The 22,980-nt window shown below is 39.4% G+C and overlaps 1 protein-coding gene across 2 annotated transcripts in view; it reads right to left on the bottom strand.

Annotated features, from left to right (window-relative positions):
* Nucleotides 1–22,980, bottom strand: part of arhgef4 (Rho guanine nucleotide exchange factor (GEF) 4) — a 36,352-nt gene that overhangs the window by 3,100 nt on the left and 10,272 nt on the right. For both annotated transcript variants that reach the window (XM_057824534.1, XM_057824535.1), the window contains 8 exons: nucleotides 18,924–19,072; nucleotides 4,963–5,142; nucleotides 4,591–4,794; nucleotides 4,282–4,461; nucleotides 3,970–4,202; nucleotides 3,717–3,846; nucleotides 3,489–3,620; nucleotides 850–1,093 (listed from right to left, as the gene is read on the bottom strand). In XM_057824534.1, coding sequence (XP_057680517.1) covers nucleotides 850–1,093; nucleotides 3,489–3,620; nucleotides 3,717–3,846; nucleotides 3,970–4,202; nucleotides 4,282–4,461; nucleotides 4,591–4,794; nucleotides 4,963–5,142; nucleotides 18,924–19,072 — 1,452 coding nt within the window. The remainder of the gene's footprint in view (nucleotides 1–849; nucleotides 1,094–3,488; nucleotides 3,621–3,716; nucleotides 3,847–3,969; nucleotides 4,203–4,281; nucleotides 4,462–4,590; nucleotides 4,795–4,962; nucleotides 5,143–18,923; nucleotides 19,073–22,980) is intronic.

Below are 22,980 nucleotides of genomic sequence, written 5' to 3'. Positions count from 1 at the left end.
TTTGAGGGTTTAATTATGTATTTTTCAACACTAAAAACTTTTCTTTAACTGTTAAAAAGGAGTTCAGTCATAAGCAGTGGTGGAATGTAACGAAAGAACAGTACTTCGGTACTGTACTTAAGTATATTTTTGTGTATCTGTACTTTACTTGCGTACAAATATGAAATACTTTTCACTTTTACTTCACTACATTTTATAGCATGTACCTGTACTTTTTACTCTCCTACTTTTCAAATTGTCGCCTGTGTTTCACGTTACTTTTGTTTGTTTCCTTTTTTTCTCATTGTGAATTGATAGTTTCGCTTTCATGCCTCTGGCGCAATCAATAAGCCCTGTGCAACTGTACTGTAATTGAACACTAGAAGCAGCAACATGAGTACAAGCAAGATTAGGCAAGTGAAAAAGATAATGACCAATAAAAAACAACAGTGAGAGCAGTGTGCCTTTAGATGGGTGCTACACACTCTTGTAAAGTAGGGGGCGGTATGCACCTGATAGTTGCTTGCAATCCACCATTAACTAAGTTTTGGAGTTTTTTTGAAGTTCTTAAACTTCTGTTTACAGTTAGTCAATGTTATTGCTTGTTTTTTTCTGTATGTATGTATATTTAAAAAATATATATATGTATATACTGTATGTATGTATATATATGTACACATATATATACAGTATATATATTACCTTTTAGAATCGGGAGAAATTAACTGTTTACTTGTAAATTTCAAAGCAAGTACTTTTGTATTTTTACTTGAGTATTTTTTTCTTAGATTCCTGTATCTGTACTTTTATTTAATGAAAAAAATATTATTTCATACAAGACACAGGAAGTATACATTTGACACATCAGACCTGTCTCCCGGTCAGACTGGACCCGCCGTCTCTCTTCACCAAATGCTCGAAGCCATCGCTGTTTCTGTTCAGGCTTCTTGGCACATAGGAGGTGTACCTCACCACCAATAAGGGATCGCAGCTTCAGCGTATTTTTCACACTGATGTTAAAGTGGTTCTCCTTGCCATCCTCAACATCAACAATCTCCATGTGGTCCATGTCCAGTCGACCTTTATAATATAGCATGTCGCGGCGCAAGAGATCCTACGATGATGAAATAAGAACACCACATTTCATTACAGCTATCAGGCAATGTCTAATACTGTAAATCCAGATTTTTTTCATCTGTGCCAGAAAGATTGTCACTCATCATATGAACTTTGCTCTTGTGTAGACACAAAGATTATAGCGCTCATGTCTAATTTTACTCTTCTCTGCTACCGTGGCATGCAAAAGATTGGGCGCCCTGATATAATAATTGTTAAGATCACTGATTGTTTGGAACAAAAATGTGAGTTAAATATATCATATAGCAGATGAACACAGTAATATTTCAGAAGTGAAAGGAAATTTATAGGATAAACAGAAAGTGCGTTATAAATATTGATACAAAAATAGGCCGGTGCATACATTTAGGCACCCTCTTGTTTTTACTGAATAGAAAGTCTTTAGTACTAAAGTTTGGAACTCATAATTAGTTTGATAAGCTGACTGACGTTGACCTACATACACAGGTAAAGCCTATCATGAGAAAGGGTAATTAAGGTGGCAAATTGCAAATTGTTCTCCCCTCTGCATCATCTCTAAGGAGTGGAAACATGGGAGCCTCAAAACAACTGTAAAATGATGTGAAAGAAAAGATTATTCAATATTGTGCTTTAGAGGAAGGATACATAAGGCTGTCGCAGAAATTTCAGCTGTCAGTTTCCACTGTTAGGAACATAGTAAGGAAAAGGCACAATTCAAGTTAAGGTCCGGAGTGGAGGCTGAGTAAAATCTTGGATAAGCAGAAGCGAAAGATGGTGAGAAGACTCAAATTGAGCACACAGACCAGCTCCAAAGACCTACAACATGATCTTGCTGCAGATTATGTCACTATGCATATGCATCAGTCAACTATTCAGTGTTGTTTGCAAAAGGAGTCTGTATGGGAGAGTAATGCGGAAGAAGCCTTTTCTGCACACATGCCACAAACAGTCACTTGAGGTAGGCCAAAACACATTTGGATAAATCAGCCTCATTTTGGAATAAGGTTCTGTCAACTGATGAAACAAAAATTGAGTTATTTGGGCATAACAAGGGGCGATATGCATGGCGTATGAAGAACAGCATTCGAAGACAAATACTTGCTACCCATAGTAATATTTGGTGGTGGCTCCATCATGTCATGGGGCTGTGTGTCCAGCGCAGGCACTGAAAATCTCGCTAAAGTTGAAGGTCGCATGGATTCCAGTCACTACCAACAGATTCTTGCAAACAATGTTCTAGAGTCAGTGACAAAGTGTAAGTTGCGCAGGGGCTGGATATTTCAACAAGACAATGACCCTAAACACTGCTCAAAATCTATTAAGGCATTAATGCAGAGGAACAAGTGCAACGTTTTAGAATGGCCAGACCTGTATATTACTGAAAATCTGTGGTCTGCTTTGAAGCGTACTGTCCATGCTCAGCAGCCTTTAAACCTAACTGAGTTGGAGATGTTTTGTAAAAAAGAATGGTCAAAAATAACTTCAACCCGTTTCAAGACCCTCACTGGAAGCTAAAGGAAGCGTTTCGGGGCTACTATTTCTACAGAAGGAGGCTCTACTAAATATCGATTATAATTTCTGTAAGGCTGCCTAAATTTATGCACCAGCCTATTTTTCTTTAATAATTATTACACACTTTCTGTTTAGCTTCTATACTTTACAAACTATACTTTTCACTTCTCAAATATTTCTGCGTTAATCTGGTATATGATATTGTCACATTCTGCTGCTGGTTAGATTTTGTTTTGTTAGAGAGCCAACTGTGGGAGCGTTCCCGACATCGCACCTGCAGCTAATTCCAGCTAATCAACATTAGTATATAAACGCCAGCAATCCAACACAACGGTGCCGAGATATTAGCTTGCCATTCGACACATTCTACTTTCGAATCGCTTTGTATTTGCCATCTTGTGTCCTCAGCCGCCTTTGTTTTGTGATCCTCTACCCACCGCTTAGTTTCGCATAATTAATCCCCGTCGACCTAATGTCACGGACCCCTTTTGTTGTTCCCTTTTTTTCCGTGATCGCATGTTTTGCTTTGCTTGTGTTTAATAAATTAGTGAACGCTTCCCCTTGATTGTCTGATCTTGGGTCCTATCTTGTTTTCCGCATTCGCAGACCGTAACAGATATATTTCACTGAATTTTTTGTTCCAAACAATCAGTGATTTACAAAGGAAAATCTTTAAAATTATCAGAGGGGCCCAAACCTTTGCATACCACTGTATCATATAACAAGATAAACTGATGTGTCCTTAGGATTCCAGTTGTGTCAAGGCCTGTTCATCCTTGTTTTGTACAGTATAAATTACTTCTATTTAAAAATTAAATAATAAAAAATAGCTGGGCACTTAGCACACAAATGTATTTCTCTTATCTATTACAGGTTTACATTTTTTCCCGTGCTCGAACCTTTTTGCAATACACGAGCTGATGGTCAAAGAGGAAAAACATTCTCTGTTGACTCCTGGCATGTGGTAAAGAGAGTTTGGTCAACTCTCCTGAGAAGATGAGATCAGAGCTCCTGCTTAATATATCTGCACCCTGCACAAAAATAAATATGTAAAAAAACGCCATGTTTCACAAACCAATTACTGTTTGAAATCTTTTAGAAGTATGTGTAAATCCTCAAGTACATACCTCCCAACCCTCTATGGAACTTTGCCATCGTGCGATCTTTTCAATATTCTCAAGGCGCCGTTTCCGTTCATTAATGAGCCTGGCCACATTCTTCATTGCGTTTAGGGCCGCTTCCACGTCTTTATATTCTCTAAGGATCAAACAGTAGCATGCAGTTTATGTCTGTTGTCGTTTTGTGAATATAATAAGCAATATTTGTAGTGCTTAGCTATGTTTTATAGAATAATATATGTAACTTTTGAAATCATGTCACCTGTGCTGTGGGTTGGTATATTTGAGCAGCTCGGCTAGCTGCAATGGATACTTGCAGATCTTCTGAACCGGCGTGAGCAGGAATCCATCCAGAGAAATGTCGATCATCTTCTGGAGGAGTCTACAGGCCTCAAAGAAGAACACAAACTTGCTGATCTTCATAAGCAGGGAGAGCTGGATACAGGCGTTGGGATGGTTGTTGCAGTACTCGGAATAGATCTGAAAATGTATTTGCTGCATGCAAAATAGAAGAACAGACTTGAATGAAGGTAGATGGTTTGTTGAAGTAATATTTCCTATTGTGTGCACTTACATGTTCAAGGAAGCAGCAGCCAATCTCACTGAGGTGTGGTTGCTCCTTGTTGTATTTCTTCTCAAGGTTTTTTAGGAATTTTCTCTGGAACTTGTAGATCTCTTCAACATTACCAAAGATGGTATGAAGTTGCTCCTCGTTGAACATATCTGTCCTCTTACGGCACTGTTTGATATAACCCTGAAGGAAAAAAATAACTATGAAACAAGTACAGACTGTACTAATATCAAATAATTGTTGTAAACCTTTGACACTGTGTGGTAAATCTTAGCCAAAAGTAAAATGCCTTTATTACAAACAGAACCAGACCTCGCAGATGTCTTTTAGGTGCTGGATGTAATCTCTCTCCGTGCTAATTATCTCATTAATGACATTTGCTCTCATCTGTTCCTTGCTGGGCAACCCTGGTCCCAAGAACAATCCAAGAGTTAGCCTATCTTTGCTTCCAGTGGAGCCATCCATCTCCAGGTGGGCTTTAAAGTCATCTGTAGGCTCATCCTGATTCACACGCAACTGACAAAGGAGGGAAGAAGAAGATAAACCATCATAAATTTCCATATGCATACCATTTATAACCACACAGTTTGAGGCAAGGTGTTCTAAGACTGGCTCAATTCAATTTTTCTGCTCCAATACTTTTAAAATCAGTGGCAATTTACTTGTGCCATCAGATACACTCACCCGAACAAAGCAGGCCGGAAACCATCCCTCATTGTCTATGATACGACCCCACCACCACTCCTTGTTGGTGGCATCCACTACTTCAATGACATCACCAGCCTTAAAACCGAGCTCCTGGTCATCCATGGTGACGTGATCCCAAAGGGCTTCTGCATACACCACACTGCCATCGCTGATAAGCTGCAGAGAAGCATAAGAGGATCAATAGATATCAAGTGTTTTTCAAATTTTTCAATGAGAAATTATTTGACGTTTTGATGACTCAGAGGCAGGATGGCAATAAAGCGTTAGGCAGAGATGAGTAGAGTAGCCAAAAATTTTACCCAAGTAAGAGTAGCATTACTTCAAAATTATATTACTCAAGGAAAAGTATAAGTAGTCATCCAAAAAATGTACACAAGTACAAGTAAAAAAAGTACTTGGTGAAAAGAATACTCAAGTAATGAGTAACATTGTGAGTAACTGCTTACGTTTTTGTTTTTTTAAACAATGGTATTTTTTTTTCTCAGCACAAAGATATCTATATAAACTGTTCTTAAGTAATGGGTTGTTGTATAGTATTATCACAACTACATTAAGTCAAAGAAATACAAAAAAAAAATCATTCAATTCCGGCAAGAGGAAAAAAGTGACAAATGAAGCATTATTCATCCAAAGAACTGACTGCCCTCTAGTGGAGAAAATTGTTCCTAGTTTGAATATTGAGTAGTTCCTTCATAGTTCCTATAATGAAATTTAAAAGATTATACCTCCAGTTTTCCGTGATCAATCGGAGCCATGTAATAACTGGGAGAGAGGTTAAAATTAGACATGTCCCGATCGATCGGGATCATGTCATTTTCAAAGTATCGGAATCGGCAAAAAAATATCAGCCATGCCTTTTTTTAATATATATATTATTTAATTAAATCGTTTTCTAATTGTATTTAACGTTACAAACATAATATGTTACACTCATCCAGGGTCTTTAGTTTAGGCTTAAGGTAGAGTTATCAAATTTATCCCGATAACGGCGGTAATTAATTTTTTAAAAATGTATCACGTCAAAATATTTAAACCAATTAATGCTTGCGCTGCACGACCCATTCACGCATTGTCGCGCTCAATCTGTTATGGCGCCGTTTTACTATATAGAGAGATAAAAGGCAGCGTAAAATGAGTAGAGTGAATTTTGGCAGCCTTTGGAGTCTTTTTTTAATTGGCTAGAGCCTTACAATCCCTCTCCCTACGATTAGAAATATCATGGGAAGCAATGTGGGGAAGCAAGGTAGCAATTGATCTTTTTCTTAACACCTTGTGTTATTTCCCAACGCAGAGAAGATATATCAATTAGTAACACTACACACAGTCATGGTTCCACTTCCCATCATGCATTTGGGCATGGCTACAGTATAATTTACTGAAAGCTCAACAAATACACTAGATGGCAATATTTAGTCACAATATACAAAGTCACAAGTCTTTCTATCCGTGGATCCCTCTCACAGAAAGAATGTTAATAATGTAAATGCCATCTTGAGGATTTATTGTCATAATAAACAAATACAGTACTTATGTACTGTATGTTGAATGTATATATTCGTCCGAGTTTTATTCATTTTTTTCTTAATGCATTGACAAAATGTATATGATTGGGAAAAATTATCGGGAATCATTGGAATTGAATCGGGAGCAAAAAAAAAAGCAATCGGATCGGGAAATATCGGGATCGGCAGATACTCAAACTAAAACAATCGGGATCGGATCGGGAGCAAAAAAACATGATCGGAACAACCCTAGTTAAAATCCACGCTTTCGAGTCATGTTAAGGGCGGCGCTCTACATCAAATACTGTACTTCATTTTTTCGGTGCTTTAAAGGCGCCACGTGAATGAACAGGCTGGCGTGATCATAGAACGGCAAGCTTGCGTCTGACTGGTATAATGGAGTCTTGTGATTATTGTTCCGAAGTCTCATTGGTGAAATTGGAAGAGCTACTCTTGGCATCACTGGCCAAAAAAAATCTAATATGCAGCCCAAAGTAAAGGAGTAAGAGCAGCGGGGTTTTTCTTCACAAATCTACTCAAGTAAAAGGTATGGCTTTATAAAGCTACTCTTACAGAAACATTTTTTTCAAAAAGTTACTCAAGTAAATGTAACTGAGTACATGTAACGCTTTACTACCCAGCTCTGGCGTTAGGCAATGCATAGTGAAGGCTTGACTAGACATCTGGTAGGAAATGTCAAATGTCTTAATAAAAATGCTTGTAATCTACATAAACAGGTCTCATTGAGTCATGTTACGAGTATTATGACCTTGTGGTTCAGTTGTTCTTGTTTTGCTTTTTCCACTGCTGTGTGTGTGCGTGCGTACACGTGAGTTGCTTTGCTGATTGAATGGATTAGGTGCAGGTGTTGCCTGTTCAGCAGCTCCTGATTGGTGCAACGTGATTGGCCAAGGTGTGGACCCCTTGGCCTATTTAAGAAGCTCGCCACAATCATTCAGCCTCCTCTCCAGCTGAGCCACCACCTAGAAATGCCAGAGCTTGTGTGTGCACATCGCAAACTGTGGCAGCGATTCCTGCTTTGTCTAGTTTGAAAAGACACTTGTATGTAGTGTAAATATTGTAAATAGTACGGCAGGGAGAAGCTATTTTTGTTGTACACCCTTTTTTCTCCTGTTTTTTGATTAGGTGGTGACATCTTTAATTTGCCCTTTTTCTTTTGGTTAGGGAAGGTAGGGTTTTGTTAGATTGTTTTGTTTGTTGTTTTGGCATATTTCTCCCTCTTATGCAAATAAAGAAAAACTGCTCTTGAAGCAGTGATTTCGCTGGCCTTTCTGGGTGAGGGTTGGACGGGAGGAGCACCGATGCTTGTTACATCCTGATTCCCCCAGACCGGGCTGTAACAATAAGCGAAAAATCATTTTTGTTTAGCTTCTTCAAATAAACCCGAAAATCCCCTTAAATCTGAAGTAATGTATATCATTTTATATCTCTTAGTGTAGAGACAAAATCATAAGGACTCTGTCACTGTCCAAATACTAGTCCTGAACATAACTACTTCATAATGAACATTCTTTATAATAATTTTGAGATTCTAAGGCAAGACAAAGTTTACATATCTTGTACACTCACCTTATCTACAACTTTTTCCAAAAGAGGTTGCTGTGTGTGGAATTTACTATTTGTAATCCAGTGGTACCTCTACTCACAAAATTAATTGTTTTTGGAAGTAGTTTTGTAACCTGAAAAGTAGTGACGTGTTTTCCATGTTAATGCACTAATGCGTTCTAAGCTCCACAAAATTCAGACGCAACTCTTTTGTAATGCATAAAAATGCATCAAATGATGTAACAAATACATGTTAGATTTTTGCACAACAAACATAAAATCAGAGTTGTGCACTTAACGAATTGGATGCAAGGAATGCTAAGCAATGTTACGATCAGTAAACTCTCATACTGTTTTTTTCGCCTTTTGTATCCTGAAATTTCTTTCGTAACAAGAGGCAATATTTTCCTGGTGAGCCGTGTCTTAACTTGAAAATTCTGTATGCAGAGACATTCATAAGTAGCGGTACCACTGTATATCAAAACTACCTAAATGTAATACTCAAACAAAATAATCAACAGAGTTTTAAACTGTTTTTTTTATTATTGTTTCATAACATAAAACAAATTTTGAAATCAATTTGAAGATTTGTCTTCTCTGTCAGTCTCACAAATACATTGATGTATCACACATTTTGAAGGACAAAGTGAAAGTTCACTAAGCACACATACAGCTGTTGAGCCCAAGACCAGTGAATAAAGAAAAAATGTATCTCCCAGAAAACTTTTAATTGGTTTGCAGCAATTCTTATAAGTTTACTGAGTAATAACAGTGTCTATTTGCAGTGTCTTGGAAAATGCAATTGAGGGTTTTGCTTGTTAAATAAGACATTGAGGTGGAATTTCTTATATACAAGGTTTGTCAGAAATGTTTAAGAACTTGTGTCACACAAGATCTGTTTAAAATCAAACTGAAAATTACAAGTTTTCGCCTTCGGCGTAATCCCCCTGGAGTCTATTGCACTTCTCCTGCCTTCTCTGCCATGGTTTCATGCACTTCCTGGATGGATTCCTCCAGGTCAGTCAACATTGCCATCAATGTCCATGTCTTCAAAATGGGTCCTCTTGCCAACCCCCTTGATTTTGGGAAAGTGTGTAATTATGCGGATCCAGGTCTGGTAAGTAAGGCGGTTGCTCCAGCATGCCAAGTCTTCCTGGCCAGGGATTGTTAGATGCTGCAGGCATTGTGAACAGGCACATTGAAGAAGAAACTTGTAGTTTGGATTACAAAAATGCATGTTGTGACACCATTCGCAAGCCTTTTCTGACATGCCTTGTAAGTTAACATGAAATTCTGTCACAGAAGGACCAAAATATGCAAAGAAATTGGCTGGATGTGTAAAGTGACTCAAATTGTTTTTCAGGTACTGAACAAGCAAAACTGTGCAAAAAAATCGATGCCACACTCAAAATATGACAGCAATGACGTTATAAAACTCAACCTACTTCAATATTCAGTGATGCCTTGAGATCAGAGTGCCTCAGGGTTTTTCGAGACGCCATTGTTGTTGTTTTGTCTTGATATATAGAGGAATTTAAGATACAAACAAGGAGCGAATTAACCTCCTATCTCAAGGGACCACTGTAGTTACATGGCACAAAGCTGCCACAAGAGGGAAGCAAAGCACTACTTTTGTTGAAACTAAGCTCCTCAACTCACTTCAACATTCCTTCCTTGGCACCAAAAAGCCACAAGATGGCGCCAAAAGTAATACTTGTATTGCTTTGGCCTGGGCACAGAGCACAAAAACAGCAAATCGGCAAGGTTTTGTTTTTATGTTTTTTTTTTTTTTTTTTTAGCAAATAACAGCATAGGATCATTAAAAAGTTTTCAGCAGTTAACTTTGATACATTTTTCTTCCACAATTTTGTGTTCTATATTTTAGCAGCTCTGAAAGGTATGAACATGGGAAAACATCTGCCTTTGAAAAATATGTTAAGTGTACAGGCAAAGAATAGAACAGATTGGCCAAACACTCCCAAGTGTGTTTTGCGCAAAAACACACTTCATCCTACCTCCAAAAAAAAGAATCTTCTCTTTGGGGTATGTGTGTTTTATCATTTTGGGCACCCATGAATCACAGAAAAGGCTCCTTTAAAAAGTATATTTATAATGGAAACATTCTTGTTTTGGTTATGAGAAAAGCACGAGGTGTGGTCCTTGTTCTACTGGAAAGCCAACAGGAACATGAGCACTACATTGATGATGATGAGCAGCATCATGATGAAGAAAACAACCACTTTTTGTGTCTCTGGAGGGAGGTTGCAGCGCAGCACGGTGTTGACAAATCCCATCTTCTGCCTGTTCCACCTACCCGAACCGCTGCCTCGCGCCATCAGTTCTGTGGTGTCTGCCTCCTCCAGCTTCAGGGCCCCAAACCTCCTCCGTCGACTACCCCTCAGCACCGACCCTCCACACCACACCGCGTCCTCACCTCCCTCTTCTTGTATGTCTTTGTCGTTGGCCTCCTGCACCTCTCTCTTCTCCCTCTCGGTTGTGGCCAATGCCTCCTCTTCTTCTCCTCCTGCCACTTTGCCGACGTTCTCTGGACCCCCGGCCTGCTCGTGAAGGCTTTGAAAGAAAATGCTTGTTGTGGAGCTATTTGTGGCTTTCACTATGCTATGTACCCAACAGCCCCTCCTTTTTTTGTCTCTCTTCTTGCACCGCTTTTCCTTGTTTTCCTCTCGATGCTCAAAATATCAGGACAAGCAGAAGGGGATGCTGCAACTGTTTACGCTCATATCGTCTCATTGTCCATCTTCCTGTTTTCTGGGTGGTATTCCTTCTCCAGTTCCATTCATACCAAAATATTAAAAATACAAAAATGATCGCTCGTTGTACCCACCCAGTTTCTCCAAGTAAAAAGGATGCTCTGTGGTCGTGTAGCAAAAGCTCTGCCTGAGCCATCCAGGATCGCCCTTTTTCCTTTTTTGCCTTCCTGTCCTTTCTTTTTCTGTGCACACCCTTGCAGAGCCGGCGGCCAATCAAAATGAAGAGTACGTGAGCGTACATTGGATACCAGAACGGCTGAGGCTGCGCCTTAGCAACCCCTGAAGTAGAGAGGTGGGAGTGGGGGTGGGTTGTTGGGCAGAGAGGCATATAAATGGGGGGCAGTGGAGCTGAACAATGAACTGATCTCCAAGGAAATCGCTTGTGCATGTGCACATTTACAACGGTTTATAAATTTGCATTTTAAATTTTTGGAAAGTGAAAATATGCCTAATGAATTTGACGTATAGAGAAGACTTGTCAACAAGGCTGCCAAATATGAATTAGTGTGAAAATACCATAGCACAAAAAAAGGCTTTAAAACAAGGGTTTTTAACTTGGGTTCGATCGAACCCCAGGGGTTCGGTGAGAAAGTGTCAGGGGTTATGCAAGTAAGACACGGACTGACTAAATCTATACAAACTGACATTTTAGACCAGGTTTTGGACAGGTTTGCCCCCAATTTACATTTATTTCATTCGTGTAAACATACGGCCCTCATAGTTAATCACATGCTTTTATTTTGACACTTGCACTGTCTGGAGATTTGACATTTGTTTTTTTATGATCGAGTGCATACTGTATATACTTGGGTCACTTTTGTGTCTGCAGTCACATATGTTCATTCAACCTCTCCCAAACAAGGGCTGCTAATAAGGTAACAAGGAAGTGACCCAGACATGCACTAAAACCAACAGGAAATGACCCGAAATCAACAGAAAATAACCTGGAAATACCCCAAAATGTACAGGAATTGATCCATAAGTATCCCAAAAATAACTAAGAAGTTAGCTAAAATGAACTCTTTAGCTTCCATTGACAACGATAGATGTCCAATTTACTTAAACAGGAAAGGCCAGCAGTGACCCATGTTGTAGTCCCGCAGACGGAACTAGATGTCCATTTTGGCTGGGAGTGGCGCATCATTCGCATATTGGATATCTAGTACCGGCAATGACAGCCAGTGAGTTAACTCGATTGGTCCAAAGTACACTAGTCCAGCCTACGTGAGCTCTGAATGCCTAAATGTGGCCTGCAAAACAAAATGTGGTTGACACTCTTGCTTTATTCCATTTCTTTCAATTGCTAGTCCTCCATCTGATTGTAGCAGAAACTGGTTTGCTCAGTGGTGGGTTGACTCGCACTTGACATGAAATGTATAACAGACCTAGGAGCAGCGTGGACTCAAATTTTGATCTGTTTCAAAAAACATTCTGTCAAATGCGAAGAAATCTAAACCGGAATTTGCTTGGATATTAGCTTCCTGGCTTAGATATAGCAGTACTAAATTTGAAATCTAATTCCGAGTGTTCTGTGGATGCACATGTAAAACTTGTGGGGTTCGGTACGTTTTAGCAAGGTTAAGAACCACTGCTTTAAAATCATGAAACATACAGGTGTTATCTTCACTCTCAAAAAACGTCCCTGTCCGTATGTGAATTTATTTCTTGTGTGATGTAGTGAACTCAAAAATAGAGCTATATGCACATAGGCATGCTTCTGGAACTTTGTTGTATTTTTACACAGCGTTGTCTGGATGGCTGACTTGAGTGATCATTTGTTTCTTGTCACGAAGGCTCTTCCCCCCTGAGAGTTCAGTTTGGCCAGGCTACTTGCTTGTCCTACATTTTCAGAATGCTGTCTGTACAGACCATCCACAGAATCAGAGGGATCTCAGAAGCATAGTTTGGAAGTTGTTTTTGTTCCGCAAAAAACCCTCTAGTTTTTCCTATTCCATCCAAGGATTCAGAGTGCTGATAGCAAGAGCTGATAGCAAACTGGCAGGTTTCCCAACCGACCTGTCTTGCCCTTTAGTGTCACTATCTTTATGCCTCCTGGATGTGTTGTAACTAAAAAGATAAATTTCCCCATTGTGGTGTACGTATATGAACTATGTTACCTTACCTGTTTACCTTCACTTTCATTCAAGAGAAAACCTAAATATTTTCTAAAGCTGAAAAATAAAACATTGAACACAGTGAAGACGGTCATCATGTTGAGAAAATAAGGCACAATCATGAAAAAAAAAAGAACCAGATATCCTTCCAAAATTGATGAAAACATGAGAAAAGAAGACCAAGAGTGTCTGGAAATGTGTGGCTGTTGAGCACTCAAGAGAACCATTTGTAGAGAAGCATTTTCAAAAAGTGCATTTTCTTTATGATGTCCCATTTAACATTAGTATCATTAATGTACTGTACTAGAGTCAATATCACCCAATTGGTGCCATTTCACCAAACAAGACATTTTCCATTCAATGTCACATTCATTGTAGTAAGTATATGGCATGGTATTAGTCGACATCCTACCTTTTTTTAACAAATGACCACCAAGCAGGCAGAGTTCAAACAGTATTTAACGACACGGTGGACAATGACAGGATGGACACATTTTAAGCTAATGTTAGCATTTATGAGCACATTCATTTAGCATGCTGACTTTGAACTATCAACAAATATATTTATCATCTCTGAAGGATTTTTATTTGAATTAATAATTTCACTATTACAGAGTGGACAAATTAAGCTTGACAACATCTAACTTCCTACATAAAAATTGTAAAACATATCAGCCTCTACTGAAGAAAGACGAAATGCTGGTAGAAATGTCACTGAAAACATCAGATGTTTTTTTTTTAAACGGTCAGTTCACCCATTATGGACAGCAATTCCAATAGCCTTTTAGGGACATAAAGTAGATCAACAGGGCTCCAGACAGCGACCAAATAGTCGCATTTTGCCACTAAAATTAGAGCCAGTGCGAGTATTTTTTTCATTTACTTGCACATGCACGACCAGTAACATTGCAGGGAGTTTTTTTTGCTGACAAACTCCTTCACAGTTAAATCCACTAGTTGGTGGTAATGTCACGAGCTGATTTGAAAGGGAAAATACAACAGAAGAAAAAGAAGGTAGAGCCAGGACATGTGTGGAGCGGGTTATTCTCGCAGTCAGACATCCAGGAATTAATGACGTCAGCAGCCACAACAAAGCGTCGCCATTTTGAATAGGGGGCAAAACACAAGTCACAAGCAGTTGCTCTCTCGTGCATGGTAGTACAAACGCGTTGAACTTCTGTCTTATTTACGGTCTTTTTTTTTCCGTTGGAATGACTAAAAGTTGCAGTGTTGCGGGTTGTAACACAAGGAAGAGTTCTGAGCCGCATTTGAAGTTCTTCATTGTTCCTCGTGAGAAGAAAAGGAGAAGCAAATGGCTGAAAGCAATCGAGGAACAGTAAAAAAAAAGACTGTTCCGTGGACCATTCTCGCCAGTGGGAACCTAAATCCAGGCACATTTACTTTTGTAGCCGACATTTTAGTACTGGTGAGTAAACTTTAATCAATTGTTTTTTGCCCCAGTTAGCTGCTAGGATTCAATAGACTAGGCAGTGGTTATTTTTACCGTAACCGACAACTCACAAAGCGTTATTTTTCTTTTGCCGTGAACTGCTCTGATTGGTCAATCGGTATATTATTGGCCTGGTGGGAATTGATTATTTTGCCGTGGCGTGACTCATGCACTGCGTTCTTGCCTCATGACACCCCATTTAGTTCTACTACCACGGTTCATGGCTAAATAACACTTGGAGGCGAATTACCGGTTACGGCAGAAATAATCACTTCGTATAGACTACCAATTTTCTCAGTTCCACACAGTACATATTCCACGTAACTGATAAAGGTCAACTTACTGGGTGACTTTATGAGGAAGTTGTAGATGTTTCCGAATTCCACCGCAGGCCATTCCTTTGGATTGTTTATCCAGCAATCAGCTGCAACTTTGTATGGGCAGATTTGCAAACCAATACACACGAATTTTAAGTTGTATCGCCTCCTCGCATCTGTCGTCAGTGACTCGTGATAATAATAAGTCATGTTTAAGACGTTTTTATGAAAAAAAAGACGCAAAACACAGCTGAAATATATGAATTTCCGACAACGTTTGTCTACGGATGTTTACCTGTGCGTGCCCCCTTCTCAAAATGGCGACACATTGCTATGCGAGATGACGTCATCGTGACATCACGCCGACTGCGAGAATACTTGGGGTAGCGGTAAAATTTGACTGCACTTGCGAAAATGGCGAAAAGGAAAACATGTGACTACTTTCCTTCCAACAAACCCGCCGGCACTGTTACAAATGAGACTGACAGTGAGATTAAGTCCGACCAGCCCGGCTGCAGAAAGAAATTACAGGGGGGGCATTACATTTTTGGGGGGGGGCACACTTCTTCAATGTAAATTTACCCGTAACAGTGGCGTTTTTACCCGTTATATTTTCTGATGATAGTGTCAGTCAGTGAAACTGCAGGAGGTGGCAGCGCTATCCCTTCATGTTGACTTTCGGCCGCGTCTTTGTCATGGCTTGAGTTCGTCTTTAGTTTCTTGAAAAAAAAACACGGATGTCCATTCCAATTTGAATTAGCAACGGAGGAGCCGCTCAATCGCCATTTCTGTAACCGGAGCAATCCCTATCCAATCGCAGTACACAATAGCAGGTGTTGTGCCGAAAAATAGCCGCCCCGCGTGAAATGTCCCCCCTGACGGGAACGCTTATTTATAATGCTTTATTGAGGTGAAAACATCAAATGTTTTCATGGACTCGTTACAGTAATGGATTTACGACTGTAAAATCACTTTTAAATAAATAAATTAGACAAAATACTATTACTTTATTTTACTAACAAATCGTGGACTGGGCCACATAACCATCTTTGAACAGAAATGTATTAGTCTACAGGTTTTCACGACCATATCTCAATGACAATCACACAGTTATGACATTTAGTTCAAGCAGAGTAAAATAATACATATATTCACGGTATAAGAAAATCGTTTCCATGTCCATCGATTGGTAAGAAAAAGCTGTACGAGTGACGTGTGGGCGCTCAACAATAAAATAAATAAACAAATAAATTAAATAAACGCTCAATAAAGCGTTATAAATAAGCGTTCCCGTCGGAGGGGGACATTTCACGCGGGGCGGCTATTTTTCGGCACAGCACCGGCTACTCAGCCCGCCCCCCTTATCTGTGATTGGCTAGAAATTGCCTACATTCGCTGCTGTGATTGTGACGACAGATCAAGATAAGATGACTAGAGCAGTGTTTTTCAACCTTTTCTGAGTCACGGGACGTTTTTACGTTGGAAAAAATCTCGCGGCACACCACACCAAAATGTTCCAAAATTACTTTCTGTATAGTATATTTAATTATAAAATAATTTCTCAGTATTTATACTTACTCAGTGTGAAACGTTTAGCAATTAGGCTTGAAAAACTATCAGACAGGGGACTTGAGCAATGCATTTAAGCACATCAGGGCTGGTCGTCTCGCTGACAATGGCTTTGCAGACAGGTAGTATTAACGTCTCTGCCACAGTTTGGGACTTTTGGGATTTAGCAACAAAGTAACTGGCTTTCAGGGCGTTCTTATTTACCTTTGTAGTTTTCCTCAAAAAAGTTGCCAATTTCTCTGTGTTTTCACGAAGGCGTACAAAATAATCCATCGACTTGTTCTGAAGCGACGGGGGTTCATTTGGAGATGAGTTTAAGCTTGTATGGCGCCATGGCGCTAGATAGCCGCTCGTGTCGCGTTCAAGAACTGCTCGGATTTCTAGTTATCTCCCACATAGCTGTCCTCAATAATGTGTTGGAATAAAACAAAGAGGGAGGATTAACGGTCGTCACATATGGATAAAATGGAAAGGACACTTTTGTATATATCGACACTTGACGAGTCAAATAATGAACAGTAGAAGTGCTGGGGTCCACATTGTTACGGAGAGCAAGGTGGCTGACGGCTAGAAATCCGAGCAGTTCTTGAACGCAACACGACTCATCTGCACACAACCGAGAACTTTTTCCACATTCCTTCCTTCCTTCCTACTGCAACTTTGCCCGACGATGTTAAAAAAAGCGACATTGGATAATTTCTCGCGGCGGCGGCACAATCGATTGAAAAACACTGGAATATAGGGTTCATTCTCCCCGTGTGTGTGTGTTTTTGTGGAAGATTTAAAAAAAAAATTTTTTTTTTAATTACACAGTACTGTTTAATCGAGCTAGGGCGGGCACAGCCGTCCCTCAGGGCGGGCACGGCCCCCTAATGCCCGCCCATGCCGCCGGGTCTGAGTCCGACTCAGGGGCTCGATACACGATGAGCGATGGGGAAATGCAAAAGTCATCGCCGTTGAGCTGAAAGCCATCACATGGGGTGCGACGTGACTGCAGCAACAGTGAGGCGCACCGCCCTTTGCATGTGCGTCATCGCTCGTCTCTGATTAGCTATGAATTTGGAGGGCATTTTAAAATTTCCTGACTTTTCTGAGCGCCAACAACTTCACATACTGCTGCTTTTTTATTAAAGTCCCGGAAACCATGCCGAGAGGTTTCTTAAAGCATGTGCTAGTCGCACACTGCCAAAATGATACGCTCCTCCATGTTGACAAACACGGTGATTTGTCGATCAGTAAATCCGTTGCTGATTGGTTTTAGTGCCAGGTGACAGCGACAGAAATAGAACAAAACTCCCATGTTAACCTAATTCCTAAACATTACACTGGTTGATGTCAAAACTGATAGAGAATAAAGTATAGATGGATAAGTTTGTAGGTCTATGCATTTATCATGAAAGTATCGGTTAAACTATGAGAATTAGAGAAAACTGCAGTTCGATTTACAGTGTGCACCCCTGAATCTTCTGCTTGCGCACCCAAAATTATAAGTTAGGAGCCACTGTGCTCCAGGTAAAAAATGTTAGTCTGGAGCCCTGGATCATAATATAAAAACTGTTAAGTTTTGTGTTGGTTTCTCCTAGTGTGACTTGTCCCTGTGATTACCCATTGCTCTCACCTGTGTGTGTTCTCCCAGTGTATCCTGCAATCTACATCCACCTGTGTTACCCAGCTGTTCCTCGTCTCGTTACCCCTTGTCTGCGTATATAATGACCCAGTTTCTTGTCATTCCTTGTTGCGTCATTGTCTATGTCAGTGTCAGCGTCTATGTCTCTCCAAGCCCTCGTGTTCCAAGTAAGTTTTTTGATACCCAGCCTTTTGTTAGTAACCTGAGTTTTCTTTGCTGCTGTGTTTTTGGAATCACCTCAGTTTTGGTTTGTACTTTGTTTTTTCTGTCGGCCTTAATTAAATCATTTTTTGCACCGCCCTATCTGCCTCGCTTTTTGTTTCCCTGCAATTGGGTCCACACATCCTGCCTGCCTGCCCGCGTCCCTGACAAAAACTAACATACCTGAATTCAAAATGACATTTTTTTTAAACCAAATGACTTATGTGACAACAAAACTGTTGTGGTGTTAATAAAATTGAGTGGTGTGGGGATACATTAAAATACCTACTTATGATTGTCCTGGTCTGTGTGCAAATACTTGGCAACAGTACTTAGTAAATAAGACCTCAGAGTTTAATTACTGTATACTGCTACATTTTAGTAATAGCGATTCTAATGAGGACAACAAAAGCACGTAATAGGGATATTGACCCATTATTGTTTACTTCTGTATTGTCACTGTATATTCTTTTAGTTATTCTCATTCAAATTGAGAATTTGCACATTCATTCATGTTCCATTTTATCGCTTAGCAGTGGCCTCTTTCATACACGGTTTCTGTTAAGAAAAGGAGAATAGAAAAAACTATGCTTCTACATTGCTTGTGGGTTTTTAGTTTAGTCTTGTGCAACATTCAAGAAGTTAAGTCATCATGACACTTCATGTTGTCTGTTTAACGGAGTTCTCACCCAGTTTGCCAAAAGTGTTTGTTTTTATTTGTTTAGTTAAACTTCAACTGCAGTACAGTATTTCATTCCCATGTTACCACTTGCTGGAAATTTACTATGAAATTTCTCAATATTTAATTATTAGAAAATACCTCATTGACAGCTAACTGCTCTCCTCCACCTCCTCCTGGATGTCCAAAACAGTGTACAGAACTGCAGAACTCTTCATACAACAAGTCTTCTTCACTGCCAAGCTCTTCTCCAGACCTGTATTTGTGGGAGGTCCCATCAGGCAGAGCAGCTGTTGAGTGAAATGGGGTCACAGGGACAAGAGGAGAGAAACATGGCAAATTACAGTTTGAACAAATCTGTAGTACACATCAAATACTCTATCAATTGATATGTAATGTAATAACTACCTTAAATCCCTTTTCAATATTGGTTTGGAGGATATTTTCTAAATCCTTTTTAGCCATGTACAGAAAGAGACTTTAAAAAAAAAAGAGCTCTATGACTCAGATGACATGATTGTCGCAGTAATTACATCATCAAGCTGATTGCTCTGACAATTAGTAAGATAAGTCCCCTTTTGTTCTTTAATGGAATGTGTCACAAAAATCAATGCAACCCTCTTACTCATCAGTGAAATTCTGGTTCAAAGTATTTATTATTATAAAACCTGTTTTTATTGTACAAGATTTCTGTTGAAACGTTTTTCTGTAATGAGGTTATGACAAACACCAAAATACTGTAAATTACATGATAAATACATGTCAAAGTTCACCGTCATGATAAAGCTGAATTTTTTAAATTATAATACACTGGTATGAAAAAGTATCTGAACCTTTTAGTATTTCTTACATTTCTGCATAGAATCACCATCAAATGTGATCTGATCTTTGTCAAAATCACACAAATGAGAAAACAGTGTGTGCTTTAACTAAAACCACCCAAACATTCATAGGTTTTCATATTCTAATGAGGATAGCATGCAAACAATGACAGAAGGGAAAATAAGTAAGTGAACTGTCTAAGGAGACTTAAAGAGCAACTGAAACCAATTTTTACCAAACAATTTAAGTCAGGTGTGTGCCTAATCGCTGATGACTGGTTTAAAGCTGCCCTGCCCACGATAAAACACATGCCTGGTAAGAATTGTCTCGATGAAAAGCATTGTCTGATGTGCATCATTGCTCGGTCAAAAGAGCTGTCTGAAGACCTGCGATCAAGGATTGTTGATTTGTATAAAGCTGGGAAAGGATACAAAACCATCTCTAAAGGTCTGGATGTTCATCAATCGACAGTCAGAGAAGTTGTCTACAAATGGAGACTTGAGCACTGTTGCTTCTCTCCCAAGGAGTGGCCGTCCACCAAACATGACGCCAAGAGTTCAGCGCAGAATACTCAGGGGGGAAAAAAGAACCCTAGAGTGTCTGCTATAGACTTACAGAAATCACTGCCACAGCCCAATATATCTGTGCACACATCAACTATATGTAAAACTATGGCCAAGAATGGTGTTCATGGGAGGACTCCACTGAGGAAGCCACTGCTGTCTAAAAAAAATAACATTGTCGCTCAGTTAATGTTCGCAAAAAGGCACTTGGACACACCACAGACGTTTTGACAAAACATTGTGTGGACTGATGAAACCAAAGTTGAATTGTTTGGGAGTAACACACAACGTCATGTGTGGAGGAAAAATGAAACGGCTCACCAACATCAACACCTCATCCCCACTGTGAAGCATGGTGGAGGAAGCATCATGATTTGGGGCTGTTTCTCTGCCTCCAGTGGTGCCACCATAGGTGGCAAGGGGTGGCCGCGCCACCCCCCCCTATATATTTGTTGACCACCCCACTTGCCAGTATATCGTTTGATTGTTGTAGCATCAGTTATGCATTTCATATACGGTATAGAATGGTAATCTGTTGATCCCTGTTGGGAAGTACTTTTTATGTTTTGTTCATTCAGTAATAATTATTTTTGTGTCACATTACCATTGTGTTGGGAAATATCCAGTTAAGATATGATTGCCTCTGTACTTGCTTTTATTTGTATCTGCCAGCACCTGCTTTTCCCCTGTAATTATTTTGTTTTGTTAAATGTATACCTTATGCCTAATGTATACATGGTGTTATGGTGTTATGGTGTTAAACTTATATAGCGCTTTTCCACCTTTCATGGCGCTCAAAGTAACACAATAAAACAGAATTGTTGTGGAACTCAAAATATTGACTGGACAGTTATGGACTATGCACATTAAATCATTAGTAACATCAAATATTACACAATACATCTAAGTATATCAGTAACTGTGTCCTTAAGTCTTTCTGATAGTTTTCCCCTGACTTTTTTACTGCAATAATATAATTAAAAGATTTTAAGTGGCCCCATCTGGCCACCCCTATGAAAAATTTCTGGAGGTGCCACTGTCTGCCTCAGGCCCTGGACAACTTGCAATCATTAATGGAAGAATGACTTCAAAAGTTTATCAGGATCTTTTGCAGGAAAACCTGAGGCCGTCTGTCAGACAGCTAAAGCTAAGAAAGGATGGACGATGATCCAAAACACAAGTAACAACAAGTAAATCAACTTCAGAATGGTTTCAGAAGAATAAAATGCACGTTCTGGAGTGGTCAAAGTCCAGACTTGAACCCCATTCAGATGCTGTGGCATGACCGACTGTAAGACAGTGATTCATGCCAGACATTCTACGAATCTGAACTACAGCAGTTTTGGATAGAAGAATGTGCCAAGATTAGTCCCGATCGATGTGCCAGACTGATCTGCAGCTACAGGAAGCGTCTGGTTGAAGTTATTGTTGCCAAAGGGGGAAAATATTAAAAACTTACTTATTTTTCCCCCTTCTGTCATTGTTTGCATACTATCTTCATTAAAAAATGAAAACCTATAAATGTGTGAATGGTTTTAGTTAAAGCAGGCAGTTTTTTCATCTGTGTGATTTTGACAAAGATCAGTTCACATTTGATGGTGATTTTATGCAGAAATGTGAGAAAATCCAAAATGTTTCGATTTTCATTTTTCATACCACTGTATGTTCCGTAAATGGTACTTGATTTTGACTGGCTATTTGTCCAGAGTGAGGCTATTCCCTTTCCCCACCTAACGATATCGCTCTAATAGACTCCTGGCCTGCAAAAAATAGATGTAAAGGCTGGAAGGCTCGATAATGTGTTTCAAGCAAGAAAGAAGACCTAATTTTTCTGCGCTATGATTGTGTTTCATCACAGCATCCTATGAAATGTTTGTACTTCGTGGCTACCTATCAAAGAGCTAAAAATAATCATGCTGTCAAACCTCATCATTGGCAGCACCAACAACTGCCTGAGTTGCTGCAGGAAAGGGTGGTGATATGGTGGGATTTTACTGGTTTCACTTTAAAATGAGGATGGTAGTGAATAAATTTATTTGGGGACCTATTGCCATGCAGAAGTCAATGATTCTGATTCTTCAATTTAAATAATAGATTATAAAGAGGATTATGGACTAGTGCCGTGCATGAACTGCTGACCCATTGAGTTAAAATGCCTCCTTGTCTTGAAGGGCACTTACTTTTTTCCACACTCTGGGCTGTACTTCTGCATGTAGAGGCAAGCAAGCCACGCGGAATGAGAGGCGGCCAAACGCCGCCGGGAAGCACTCTAGTCCGTTACCAAAATGATATGTATGAAATGGAATCATTTTCGCAAGTATGCATGCACTGTAACAATAGGGTATAGTCATTGTTCATTGACTGAAGGAGTAATTACTCTTATTTTCTCATGCATATTTTTTTCTAATGTATTTTCTCACATTTCTCTATTTCATGTTTTTTTTCCATTTGGTTTTTTTTTTTTGTGGGTTTTTTTTTGGTCAGGACAACAAGAGATAAGAGACCAAGAAAAAAGCAGAACCGATTGTACAACCTCATTCTAAGAAAAACACAAGTATGCACTTCTGGGAAAAGGTTACATAAAAATGTTTTCTTTTTTGGTTTAACATTTTAATCTAGACTGTGAGTTTATTCTAATAAAACGAGGAAAAATGAATGCAAATTTAAAGTCCTCTCCTCATCATTAAAATCAGTAGAGGTAGAGCATGAAGTCAACAAAGAAACATTCTATTCTACAATGACCTAAATTCTTAGAGAGCGATCCTTAGTGCGCCTTTACAGTATATTTTTTAGGTGTTTTTTTTTTCGTTTTG

The sequence above is a fragment of the Corythoichthys intestinalis genome, chromosome 20 (genome assembly GCF_030265065.1).
Source record: "Corythoichthys intestinalis isolate RoL2023-P3 chromosome 20, ASM3026506v1, whole genome shotgun sequence".
Classification (NCBI taxonomy): Eukaryota; Metazoa; Chordata; class Actinopteri; order Syngnathiformes; family Syngnathidae; genus Corythoichthys; species Corythoichthys intestinalis.
The sequence above is the reverse complement of the archived record's forward strand: the minus strand, read 5'-3'. Positions and strand labels throughout refer to the sequence as shown.